General features: G+C 41.9%; 1 protein-coding gene across 1 annotated transcript in view; it reads right to left on the bottom strand.

Annotated features, from left to right (window-relative positions):
• The window catches only part of Asns (asparagine synthetase (glutamine-hydrolyzing)), a 16,826-nt gene extending 3,601 nt beyond the window's left edge, over positions 1-13,225 (bottom strand). The window contains exons 1-8 of the mRNA XM_013019920.1: positions 13,112-13,225; positions 10,001-10,272; positions 4,670-4,907; positions 2,713-2,898; positions 2,431-2,532; positions 1,487-1,614; positions 450-581; positions 117-256 (exon numbers count right to left, since the gene is read on the bottom strand). Coding sequence (XP_012875374.1) covers positions 117-256; positions 450-581; positions 1,487-1,614; positions 2,431-2,532; positions 2,713-2,898; positions 4,670-4,907; positions 10,001-10,249 — 1,175 coding nt within the window. The 5' untranslated portion in view covers positions 10,250-10,272; positions 13,112-13,225. The remainder of the gene's footprint in view (positions 1-116; positions 257-449; positions 582-1,486; positions 1,615-2,430; positions 2,533-2,712; positions 2,899-4,669; positions 4,908-10,000; positions 10,273-13,111) is intronic.
• Between the last annotated feature and the right edge of the window lie 248 nt (positions 13,226-13,473).

The raw sequence follows: 13,473 nt of genomic DNA, 5'->3' as shown, positions 1-13,473 counted from the left end.
CCCAGGCCCAGAGTTCAAGCCCCACGACTGACCAAAAAAAAAAGTTACAGTAATAGTCCAGAAACCATTCCACAATTTTGTGCAGTTTTCAAAACTCTAATGTTTTTTAGCCTAACACTGTATTGAAAACCAGGCCTTGCACACTGGCCTCCATCACCATACAAAAGAGTTTTAGCAGTGTTAGGATTCGCATATAGTCCCTAAGGGATCTGTTGTTAAGGCTTGCTCTGCAGTGTGATGTGGGGGGCGGTGGGATCTAGGAAGTAATGCCTAGTGGGACCTTAGAAGGCAAGAAGGTAGCTTCTTGAGGAATTGCTATGAAACAGCCCTTCTATTCTTTTGCTTCTGAGTTTACTATGTGATCTCTCCCTCTTGAGTGTGCTCTTGGATGCCAACCACCTCCCGTAAAGTATTTTCAGCATGAAAACTCCTTGAACATCCTAAAATACCTTACCTACAGATGCTCGAATTGTTGTAATGTCATAAGTTTCCAAGGAAAATATGACTTCATCCAAGGCCTGAATGCCTTCCTCGGAGTTAAAGAGGACTTCATGATGCTCACTTCCAATATGATTTGCCACCTAATTATACAAAAAACAATCCATATGCTTATTATCTAAATAAGTGACACAAATTAGTAGCTCACACAGAATTAAGAATTAAACAAGAGCAAAAAAAACAAACAAGATAAAACAGAGGAAATAATTACCCAACAACCACAGTAAGAAGAAACAACTCCGGACCACAACCTTGTTATGTACCACATGGTGGCTACCCTCTCTGTTCCTACTTAACCACAAAAAGCAAATCTCCCATCAGCTCTTTCCATTCCAAGACTACAACCTATAAGTCAAGAAGCTCCCAGTTAGTGTCCCACTCTCCCTATTTTAGCTAACCTTCCTCATCTCTCCCCAGTCCAACAAGTTCCCATTAAAACATAGAATGTTTCTTTTGGGCTCTCTTGAAACACTCAGTTCTTCATTCAGGATGCTATTCCCACATGGACTGGTTCTCCTCTTGTGCTTTGACTATATTGGGTTCTTCTAGTAACCATCAACTTGCTTTGCTCTTTAGTCATTTCTTACCCAGTCTAAGTTCTAGAGCTAGAACTAGATCTATGCACTGAATATGTATACAAGGCCTGCTCAATCTACCATTCTAAACACAGTGCTCTAAAGAACAAAAACCAATTACAGTTCATATTCAGAAAGTACTTAACTATATGCTAGGTATGCTACATATTTTCTATGAATTCTGTTTATATCAAAACTACTCCATTCTAGACATCATTACTCCCCATACAGAAACAAGGATATGCACAGTAGAACCAGGATTTAAACCAACCATCAGGCTCCAAAACCTACAAGTTCTAATATTCAGAAGGACAGAACTGTTATCCATGTCTTTGTGAGGACAGTATAGGTCTAGTAGACAAAAGTATCCAGAACACAGTAGATAAATTCAACAGGAACTTTCAGCGCCTTACCTTCCTAGCAGCCAGTAAGTCAGGACTGTCTTCCATGCCAATAGCAAATGTCTGGAGAGGATACTGTATTTGGGTCTCTTTTAGTTGCTTCAGTAAGGTGGCAGCCACCAAGCTGGAGTCCAAGCCCCCTACAGACAAGAGAGCAAGTGCACAGGTTATGTGTCTTCATTAGACCAGAAGAGAAATGATTCATATCCCCATTACACTCTTAACACATCAGATCTTCCAGCTTATAAGCTGAAATCAATTTTTAATAAGATAAAATATATTCTTACTGGAAGCTACAATAAAAGTTACTCTATTGGTTTAAAAAAAAAACAAATGGGAGGGGAAAACAGGAAAGTATGAAGGAAGGGATTTATGACTTGTAACCCTTTTGTACAACTACATCATCATCAGTATATAGGGTTCTAAAGAATGTATACTAACTAGCTTTTACACTGTGGGTAAAGTGTCTTTTCTATCAAAGTAGTTTGCTTCCTGTTATCTTGTGAGAATTGATCTTCTAAAAAAGTCCTTGCTTTGGCCGGCCAACTTGGTCCTTGTTAATTACATTTTAGTTATATCCTTTTCCTGCTGCACTTTAATTAAGTCAGTCTGCTCAGCCTGCTGGGTTAGGGCTAAAATTGTGTTTGCTTGCCAGAGTTTTGGCTGGTGAGTTTTACTTCTGCAGAAGTAAACCTTGCCTTGCCCAGTTCCTTTCAAGTTGATGTCCTTACTCCTATGTGACTCCCCATGTCCCAAACTATTTTTATCAACACTAATAAAGCTATTAGCTTAAGCTGCAGTATTACTCTGGGTATTACATATAACTTTGAAAAACTTGGGCATTCTACAATAAAGGAAAGGTTTAATCATGTGATAAATTACTGAATCAAAACCTCAGTGATAGCTACAAATCATTTCATCTAATCATGTTCTAAATTTTTTTTAACTGATCTCACCTGATAAAAGGCAACCAATCCTCCTGTCTGTCATCAAACGCTTCTTAATAGCATTGTTAAAAAGGATCCGCAGGTTGTTCTTTACAGTCTCTAACTCAAAACCTACAAGCATGACAAATAAAACCAGACAAGCTCAGGTTGAATTTGTTATTGAAATGAGGTACTCAATCACCCATATCCATGATGGCCATCACCCAAGAGTGGAGTCTGCAAAATCCAATGCATCCTCATCAAATCAAATAGGAAACAGGTCTCACCATGGGACAGGTGAGCACTTCTTACCTGGGAAGAGTTTTTCCACACTGTCATAGATGACATGTGAAGGTTCGTCTCTACAGTGGTGATATTTAACCATTTCTACAGATGCAACTTTGCCATTTGGCTTTAAATCCAAAACTTCATAGTGTCCCGGAGGAAAAGGGTCCACTTTTAAAAAGGGAGTTGTGGAATGCTTCAAGGTAACAAGACCTACAAATTTAAAAAAAAAAAACAACTTTATTCAAATAAGATAGAACCTCACAGTAACTTTCATGATTAGTTAATATCCTCTACATGTCCATCTTCCTCTTTTAATACAAATGCATGTCTATACTGTAAACAAATTAAGAGGGGAAAAAAAATCCCAAAGCTGTCCCATCTACTTTCTAGAGAGATAAAAAATGATGGCATGGAAATTAACAGTACAAAGGCATAACTGAAAACAACTGGAAAATGTGGTCTGAGGTCCAGACTTTATTTTCTGCCATGTGCGGTAGTTAACAGCACCATTTTTTGAAAAGACTGTCTCTCACCCAGTGGACTGTCCTGTCAGCTTTATTAAAATCTCTAGTGCTCAAATCCTTTTCCCTAGTTGAAATTTCTGATCGATAAAGTCTATTCTCTATAATAAAGTAAATACAAAAAAGAAAAGACGTATCTATGAAGAGATTAATTTAAATGCTAATTTTATGATATCCTGGCAATCATTTCTTTTTTATCACTGAAGTCTGGCAAATTCTTTAACCAGCAAAATGATCCACCACAAGGTACTCCTAATTTAAGATATTTAATAGTTGTTTCACACCATGTATGAATTAATCTGTATGGTTTAAATTTTCTCAGGAACTTTAGAAATAACCAACCTAACAACTATTATGATCTTTGACACAGAAGTCAATGTTTCATTGTAAATAATAACAGCCTAGCTTCACTCATTATGATTAATCCCAGTAATTTGCATGGCATTTAAATAAAAGACTACGGACCCAGATGTTCACTCTATCTGTCAGATGAAGTACATTACACACCCCTGGCTAGGGCTAAGGGTAATTAAAAGGTTTATGATAAGTAACATAATCAGATTTTAAAAAAAGATTTAAAATGGAAAACTATACTGTAGATGATAGCATTCGGTTTGGAAAAGGGAACTGTTAAAAGTATAGACAAGAACAAATCAAGCAACTTCAGAGAGTAAATTGAAGATGAGATTATAGTTCTGTATCATGTGACCATTATTAGGTCTCTAGGAGACACCAAAGGAGACAAAAGACTCACTGGAAGTGAGAGTTTACTTTTCCTTTGTGATCCCTTTGCCAGATTTGTCTAATAGTACACTTCAGGTAACTCGTATGTAATACTTACTCTTAGCTATTCGATAATACTAGAAATACCTAAAAACAGACCAGTTGTTTATCTATTATACCCATACTGTAACTAGTTAACTGACCTAGACCCTTTCACTGATCTCATTAGACTTTCTAAGCCAATACTAAATCTGAATACTGAAAAAGATTTAAGGAATGACAAAGAGACCACAATGTGGGATATTATTGGTATCCAGGTAAAAGATAAAAGATGGCTATCTTTGTCACATTTATTGTCAAAACACAACTAAGAATGTGTTTACCAGTTTCTCTGTCACTGACAAAATAACCTGAGATAAACAACTTGAAAGGAGGAAATTATTTATTATCTTTTGAAGTTTTAAAATTTCAGCCCATGGTCACTTGGCCCTACTATTCTTAGGCCTGAAGCAAGGAATTATATCAGGGCAGAATATGGCCACAGAAACCTGTTCAGCTAATGGTGTTCAGGAAGCAAAGAGAATAAGAAGATAGGGCTAAGCTCCCAATATTCTTTGAAGACCAGAAAAATTTTCAACTTCCCAAGTCTCTAGTAGAATTTTGGATTGCCCACACTTTTCAAAACACACACAAAAAAGAAAGGCAATAATAAACACTCAGAAGAATTCTACCATTACCTTTAGCTTCTGAACAAACAGCCAGAAATCCATCTTCTGTCATGGCTTTAAATAAAGGTCTGACTCCATAAGTATCTCTGCCCAGGAACACTTTCTTATTTGTGATGTCCAGCAAAATGAATGCAAACACCCCATCCAACAGACCAACTGTTTGCTCAATTCCTCCTTTGTTATACAGATGAAGGATTATCTCACCATCCACATTGGTCTGGTACTCAAATCCAAAATGTTGTTGTAACTTATGGAAAAAGAAGAAAATGACAATATTAGGATGCTGTGCTTTTACTAACATTTTTATGGCCAAGTCCATCCAGTATGAGTTCTATAAATCATTTTATGATATCAAAACATGGTTTGTGGGGCTGGGAAGGAGGCTTAGTGGTAGAGCGCTTGCCTTGCATGCCTGAGGCCCTGAGTTCGATTCCTCAGCACCACATAAGAAAAAAGAAAAAAGCCGGAAGTGGTGCAAGTGGTAGAGCGCTAGCCTTGAGCTGAAGAGCTGAGGGACAGAGCCCAGGCCCAGAGTTCAGGCCCCATAACCAGACCCAAAATTAAAAAAAAACAAAAAAAAAAAACATGGCTTGTTTTAATTTACAAGTTCTGTACAATAAAGCTGATTCCTTATATTTTCAATTTAGTGACAATTTAAAAATGCTGATGAATAGGTTACAGTGACTACTGTTCATGTACTGTAAGACAATAAGAGATGGAAATGAATAGTATCTATATATTATGTACATAATGCACATATGTTTACATAGTCATCCCATGTTCCACGGGGGTACTGATTCCAGGATGCTCCATAGACAGCAAAACCTGCAAGTACCCAAATACCTTACTACAAAATGTACAGTACTTAACCTTTGATCTTCATACATCCTCCTGCACAGTTTAAATAATCTCTAGATTTATAATACCTCATTCAACACGTTTTTATAAACAATCGTATTATGTAGGGAATTATGACATTTACAAATCTGTAACATGTTCAATGTCATAATTTTTCCTAAATATTTTACACGCATATTTGGTTAGACACATGGATGCAAAACCTGCTGATAGGGAGGACTGACTGTATATTACATTTAAGTGAAAAAACCAGTATGCCTAGTTGTCATGGCACCAAAACATGTCTGAGGAAACTGTCAACTTTTGGTTGAGGAACATGGTATCATTGAGGTTCTTCCAGTTCAGCCTCAGTGCCCTGCCTAAGAAAATAAAGAACACAAGGACAAGTGTATTTGGCACTGATCTCCAACAGATTAGTGATTCCATCCCAATAACAGAGCATGGCTCAAAACCAAACTGCTGGTCTCTATGAGTAGATTACAACATCCAATCCCATCTCTACTCCAACTCCACTGTGGCTCTGCTCACTGATGAAACAATCACTCTACAGCCTTATCAGACAACAGGCCCCAAAGAAAACAGTAGAGATGATCAGGTCTCACATGCAAAGTAAGTTCTTCCCAATTCCAAAGCTCTTCACTACCACTAGCACACTGTTGAGATTGAAAAATCCTCCTGTTCCTTTCTTTGTATTTTTACTCATATAGTTAGAGACAGAAGAGGTTAATAAAAAAGATAGAAATCTTAAAACCTATTTTTTAAATTTCAAAAAGTGAATATATTTGTGTACAAGTGACCTGTAAATCGTCATTACAATACAGCTCATACCAGAATGTGTGAATCCTCTGAAAGCACTCAAAGAACTGACCAGAACTGGCTTTAGCAGCCTCTACAGTAATTGGCTGGTCACTCCTCCTGGCTCTGAGACATAGCAGGATGATTCTTTTACTAACACCTTCCACTGATTCCCTCTGGGTTGAAGGTCTGAAGAATAAATGACCTGAAGTATTTAATACAAACAAAAACCAGTTTCCCAAATCTACCTCCCCTTCTTTCAATTCCTTCCCTTTGGCACAAACTCTGCAGGCAATTAATTCAGAGGAGAGCAGTCCTGTTGGTTAACAATTCACACATGCCAATTCCTTCTTCCCTGAAGTTACACTCCCAATGCCAACCCTTAGGTAAAAGCCTCATATTCACCACTCCCCTCGCCTTTATTCCACCTCTCTCCACTCTTAGACCCCTCTGGCAGCAGAAAAGCCTGTGAGACTCTGTCTCCAATTAATGAGCAAAATACCCTACTGTATGCATGGCTCAAATAGACCCCCAAACAAAAACAAAACTAAAACAAACAAAACAAGCAAAAGTGTGTGATACCTTTGAAAGGTAAAAATCTGAAGCTTGTTTCTGTCTAGGAAAGCAACACGTGGTGGTAATCTAAACACCTGGTTGATTGTGTGCCTTTATAAGACCTGCAAATCCTTAGCTCAGGGCTCTCCTCCTAGGCTCCGCTGTGTCGGGAGTGTATGACGAGGCCCAAGCTGCAGCCCGTTTAAATAAAACATAAAACAGCTGTAGAGTCTGACTCTCGGTAGTCTTCTTGTGTGTGTGTGGGGGGGGGGGTCCTGCGGCCTTGGCATAACACCTTGAGTTCAATCCCCAGCGCGCGCGCACACACACACACACACACACACACACACACACACACACGCGCGCGCTCACACACGCACGCACGCACACTCTAGAGCTTTAAAGCTATGTTTCTGGAAATACTTTCTTTTTTTTGGGGGGTCGGTCGTGGGGCCTGAACTCTGGGCCTGGGTGCTGTCCCTCAGCTCTTCAGCTCAAGGCCAACGCTCTACCACTTGAGCCACAGTGCCACTTCCAGCTTTTTTCTTTATGTGGTGCTGAGGAATCGAACCCAGGGCCTCAGGCATGCAAGGCAAGCGCTCTACCACTGAGCCACGTTCCCAGCCCCTCTGGAAATACTTTCTATAAACCTAAAATATATCCTATTCCTTAGATGGGTTTCTAGCTGCCCAAGCGGCATAAACTCAGATACTTGGCACACTATACAAGTTCTTTGTAAATATAACATATTTGGCTCACCTAGACATTATTATATAATATTTAAGGTTTTTAACTAGGCAAGTAATAATGTCTTTCTAGTAAAAAAAAAAAAAGTATATCCTATTTCATTTAAGAGAAAATCCAGGCTAACATCACCCTGGTACAACCTAGTATTCTCATAGACATGATATTGATTTGATTTAGACCTGCAATATAAGGGGCCCTTAATAAAAATCTGCCTTACCGCAAAGGAAGAAAACACAAATTTTAAGAAAAAAAAAGTGAAACAACAACAACTATTCTTTTAGACACTTGGTAGATGGTATTATGCAGCCTTTGGCTTTAAAATAGCATTAAAGCTTCTACAAGAATGTCCTTTTTTGTTTTGAGGCAGGGTCTTACTATATAGCCTAGACTGAAATCAAATCTACAATCCTACCTGACCCTCAGGGCTGGGGTTACAGGTATATACCACTATCACAGGGAAGAGTATCCTTAATTTCAGAAGAAAACTTGCTTACGTATTTGGAAGGATAGTGTCATAGTATCTGCAACACATTGTCAAATAATTCACATGAAAAAGTATATGTGTGTGTGTTGTCGAAAAGATGAAGCAAGTATTAATAATTACTTAATTTTTGCTTTTTTTGGACATTTGAAATTTTTTCAAAAACCGTAAGTTAGGGAGGATGTTAACAAACAAAAAATAACTTTTAGATTATAAATTGAAACTGTTACAAAACAAAACCAAATAACCCTGAACTAGAAGACATGTCTCAAATTTGTCCTCCAATGACCAGAATTTTCATCTACTCACCCACTCTCAGCCAAAAAATAAGTTTCATTTAATTAGAAAGTTGTCCCAACTTTAATGCTGCTGAATGTCTTAATGTACTTCACTCTAACTACCATTCTACCCTTTGTGGAGTGTGCCATTAGAGTCATTATCTGTGTATTATAAATATTCTGTTAAAAACAATCATCTGGGGCTGGGAATGTGGCTTAGTGGTAGAGTGCTTGCCTAGCATGCATGAAGCCCTGGGTTCAATTCCTCTGTACCACACAAGCAGAAAAAGCTGGAAGTGTTTCTGTGGCTCATGTAGTAGAACTCTAGCCTTGAGCAAAAGAAGCTCAGGGATAGCACCTAGGCCCTGAGTTCAAGCCCCATGACTGGCAAAAAAAGTTTAAAAAAAAATAATCTGCCAACTACTTAATTCCATGCTTGCAAAACATCCTTAATTGTTGTTGCCCTTAGAAAAATATTCCAATTTTTGACCATGACTGGCAAGTCCTGTTAGATGGTCCTACCCATCTGCTCTTTCGGTCTGCAAATCCCAGAGCTGTTTCCTACCACAGAGCTTCTACCCCTCTGGCTGCCCTCTGCATGAAATACTCTTCCCAGCCTTGCCAGGTGCCCTTTGCCCATCATATCACTTCTCAGTCTCGCCAGGTGGCCTCTGTCCATTAGGTCTCAGTTCAAGTGCCACTTCTTCAGAACCATTTCTCTGATCTCTGTTCCTGAAAGTGCATCTTCAAATTCATCAGTTTAATATGTGTTCTAAAAGAAAGCCTAAGATAGCATGGTTGTTGTCTGTTCCCTAATACAATAAGTTCCATTAGAGTCGAGTCCCAAGTCTCTTCTTTACCACTGCAAGTCAAGTGCCTTCCACAGAGCCAGGCACTACCTTGAAAAAAAAAAATCTATGAGTCAAAATCGAAATAGAAAAGAAGGAAGGGAGGGAGGGGCAGAGAGCGAGGGAGGGAGGGAGGTAGGGAAAGAAGGAAAGAGAGAGGGAGGAAAGGACCTTTTAAGAAGATGAGGCTGGAAGGAACACCGTTCAAGAACAGCCCAACCAGAAAAAGTTAGATACTTCTTAATAAGAGCGGATGAAATGGAACACACCTGCTATCCTAGCAATGATGGGAAGCTAGGCAGACTGTGTCTGGTTACTCACCTGGGCAGGTAGCAAGACCCCCTCCTCTTCCCCCACAATCTCAAAAATAACCAGCAGAGGGCTGGGAAGGTGGCTCAGTGGTAGAGTGCTTGCCTCACATGCATGAGGCCCTGGGTTCGATTCCTCAGCACCACATAAAAGAAAAAGCTAGAAGTGGCACTGTGGCTCAAGTGGTAGAGCGCTAGCCTTGAGCTGAAGAGTTCAGGGACAGTGCCCAGGCCTAGCGTTCAAGCCTCACGACCAACCAAAAAAACAAACAAAACACAAAAACCAGCAGAAAATTGGGCTGGAGGCATGGCTCAGCATTTAGAGTGCCTGCCTGAAAAGCTTCAGAACTAGAGTTCAAACCCCAGTAATAATAATTTTTTTCAATTATACAAAATGTGAAATACTATTTTAGCCAACTGGCTCTGAGGTTTAATCCCATGAAGGCATCTTCTGGTTTCATCTTGCTTACCCTTCTGTGGTTGTAGATTTCACCATTGTAACAGAGCCACAAAAAGGGATACTTCCTCAATCGAATTGGCTGCATTCCAAACAGAGGGTCAACTACCGCCAACCGGTGGAATCCAAAGCAGCAGTTGGTGTAACCATTGACATTCTCAAAACGAAATGCGTCCGGACCCCTGTGTGCAATCCTCATAGCACTCAGACACTGCACAGAAAGGCAGTCATCGCTGCCAAAGAGGGCCCAAATGCCACACATGGTACAACGCAGTTAGGAGCTCTCTGTGGAGAAAAAAGCAGACCAATCGAATAGTCAGTATCCAGTCTTTTATTCCAGAAACCTGTATAAACCACTTCAAACATTGGCACATAAACCATGTTATCTCTAGCAGTTTTCCACTAGGTTGGCAGCCACACACTGGTGGAAAATGACTTAATTTACTCCCCACTATTCAAATAAGACAGATGACCTTTACTCCGGCCAAATACAGCAGCTTAGCAGCACAAGCCTGCATCTCCTTCACCTTAAAGTTTGGTTGTCAGCTAGCAGCACTCCGTAGCCTATCACTTCACCCTACATCCATTCACTCCCAGGACACACACAGGCAAGCTAGTTCTACTCTAGCCCCATCTTATTCTAGCCCCCAAATCTCAAAAACTCCTCAAAGATCCAGATAATGCTCCAGATTTGGACAGTGTCCTCTTAGGTCTCCTTGACAATTAAATGCCCTCTATCTGTAGTAAGTGTAGGTAGAAGATGGAGGATAAAATAGCAGATCATACATACTGCTCACTGTAATGTTAAGACATGCAGCTCTTAATAAGCACTTCATAACTTCTAGCTTTCAGTGACCTAGTCAAATGTGACTAAAGAACTAGACAGAATTAGGTATCTGATATCAGATACCCTCACAAACAAAATACTTCAACAGAAGATACAAAATATTCATATCAAAACATCCTAAGTGACAAAAATGTTCTCAAATATTTCTGCTTCAAAGCTGCATTGGTTAGTAAGAATTTTCACAGCAATATGGGGGAAAAGTGGGGTGGGGAAAGTATAAAAAAGAAGAAAACAAAACACATGTCACACCCCTGTAAGCCAGAAAGCAAATAATCCTTACAAATGTCAACTGAATTCTCAATTTCGAATCATCAACAATGGAAGAAAATCCTGTTTAATTTGAAAACTGCCAGCTCAAAAGTTATTTTAACAAAATATCTCTAACTTAAAAAATTAACTATTTCTGTATTGGTTCAAAATGTGTGTCTGCTGCAAATGCCTAGATAATTTGGGATAAACATCCTAAAGGAGAAATATATATGCATTGAAAGACAGAGAGAAACAGAGAGAGAACAACATTACATTCATCACTTTGAGCAGACTTTAATTTCATTTGTATCATAACGATCAAAGCTTTCAGTTACCTGTTTAGAAAGACCAGATCAAAATAACAACAAAAAAAAAATAGTTTTGACTCAAGCCAATTTGAAAATGAAATAATCACAGGTCCGTTGTGGTGTCTTTCATGCAGTTGGTCAAGTAGCCTAGAAGATTTTCTTGAGGAAAATTCACTGAAGTAACTACTAATTCAATGATGTACCTACTAATCCACCTTTGACTCAATGCCAATTAAAAAGTGGGTTTAGAAAGTGCTTTGAAAATTAGGCGTGGCCATCAGGGACCATTTGCTGATGTCATCTTAATGCTAAATGAATTCCAGTTTCACTGAAGGGGAAAGAATACATGTTTATGAAGCACACGTTTTTCCAGCAGGAAGAAGCAAATCAAAACTATAATGTCACTTTTACTGGATTCGTCTCCTAAGAGGGGAAAAGGTCCCACTTTGATGCTGTCTGTCCGGTGTTGTCTGTTCCCAGTAATTTTCCATTCCTTCAGCCTAAACTTCTACAGCAGTGCTGTCCAATAGGAACAAAAGCTATGGATGTAAATTTAAGTATACCAATAGCCCCATTAAGAACTTTAAAAAAATATGATTAATTGTAAACCTAGGGTGTGATTTCAACAATGTAATCAATAGTCAAAAACTACTGATGAGCTGCTTTACAAATCATCAATATCTGATGTATTTCTGGCATCTCCACCTAAGGCTCAACTTACTTACGTAATGACATGTGGCTTGCAGCAGCTACTCAATTGGACAGCAACATTTCAGGGCACCACCGGGATAAACTTCACCATATCCCATTTTTAAGATTTCAGTAACCAACCAGTGGATGGGCTCAAGACCTACTTCACTATTCATTGTTCTAACAGCAATGGCATCATTCAAGGGACACGGAACTAACAATGCTTCCAATTAGTCAACCAGGGCCGCGGGCAGTGGGGAAGAAAATACTACTGTAGGCCAGGAGCTGGAAAAGACAACCTTGAGCTGGAAAAGACAAGCTTGTCCCTTTATTCATTTACAACAGTAACATTAACCGAAATCGGCCCGGTGGGTAGTAACCAGCAGGACAAGGCGTGTTAATGGTTTCGCGCTGTTTGGCTCTGGCGGCGGTCTCCGATCTTTGGCAGGGCGTGCTGCGGCGCGCCGGGTCTCCGTCCAGGCTGGCAGGGGACCGACGCGCGTGGGGAGGGGCCGAGCGGGCAGGAGAGCGAGGCAAAGGCACCGGGAATGGGATCCGGAAGCGGTCCAAGCCCAGCCGGCCTCTCCCAGAACCAGAACCAAGCCACCCACGGGGCCGGGCCACACCAGCCGGGGCGCCGGCCACGTGTGCGCCCCACGCAGGCCGCAGCCGGGCCCCGAGGCTGCTGACACCTCCCGCGCTTCCCCATCACCGCGGGAGACAGCAGGACGGACCACGTTCGCGGTCTCCGGGGCCGGCCAGGGCCCCGCGGCCGCGGCTCACTCACTTCCCGCCGGCTGGAGGCAGCGCGGAAGTCACCCCGTGTTTATTCTGGCCCCGGCGCTCCCAGGTGCGCGACCCTCGCCGGGGGCCCGCCACGCCCTAGAGGCGCGCAGAGCCGCAGCATCCGCCCGGCGCCCCAGACGACCCCGACGCGGGACGGACCGGAAAAAGCACACCGCCCGCCGCCCCCCGCCCCTCCCCGGGGCGCGACCGCTGGCCGCGGCGCTGGGCGGAGGGGCCGGCTTACCTGGGCCGGAAACAGTCGGGCGAGCACGCGGAGCGGAAGGCGAGGCGGCGGAGAGGGAGCGCAGGGAGGCGGCCTCCGCTCCTTATATGCGCCGGTCTCCTGTAACGCGGGCGAGGAGTTTCATCATGTCGGTGGGGGGGACCAACCAGAGCGCGCCGGGGCGGGGCCCGGGCGGGCGCGCAGGCGGGGCGGGGAGAGGCTGACGCCGGCCCGGAGGCGGGGATGGAGGGATGGGAAAGCCGCGGAGCCCCGGGGCTGCGGGAGCCGGCCGGCTTAAAGAGTAACCCGGGCTCCACCCGCGAGCCCGCGGGCGGTGTAAGACCAATACCCGCTCCCGGACGAGGTCAGTGAAGCAGCCCGGA

The sequence above is a fragment of the Dipodomys ordii genome, unplaced genomic scaffold, assembly GCF_000151885.1.
Source record: "Dipodomys ordii isolate 6190 unplaced genomic scaffold, Dord_2.0 Scaffold48, whole genome shotgun sequence".
In the NCBI taxonomy this organism is placed as follows: domain Eukaryota; kingdom Metazoa; phylum Chordata; class Mammalia; order Rodentia; family Heteromyidae; genus Dipodomys; species Dipodomys ordii.
This window is presented reverse-complemented; position numbering and strand designations above follow the sequence as displayed.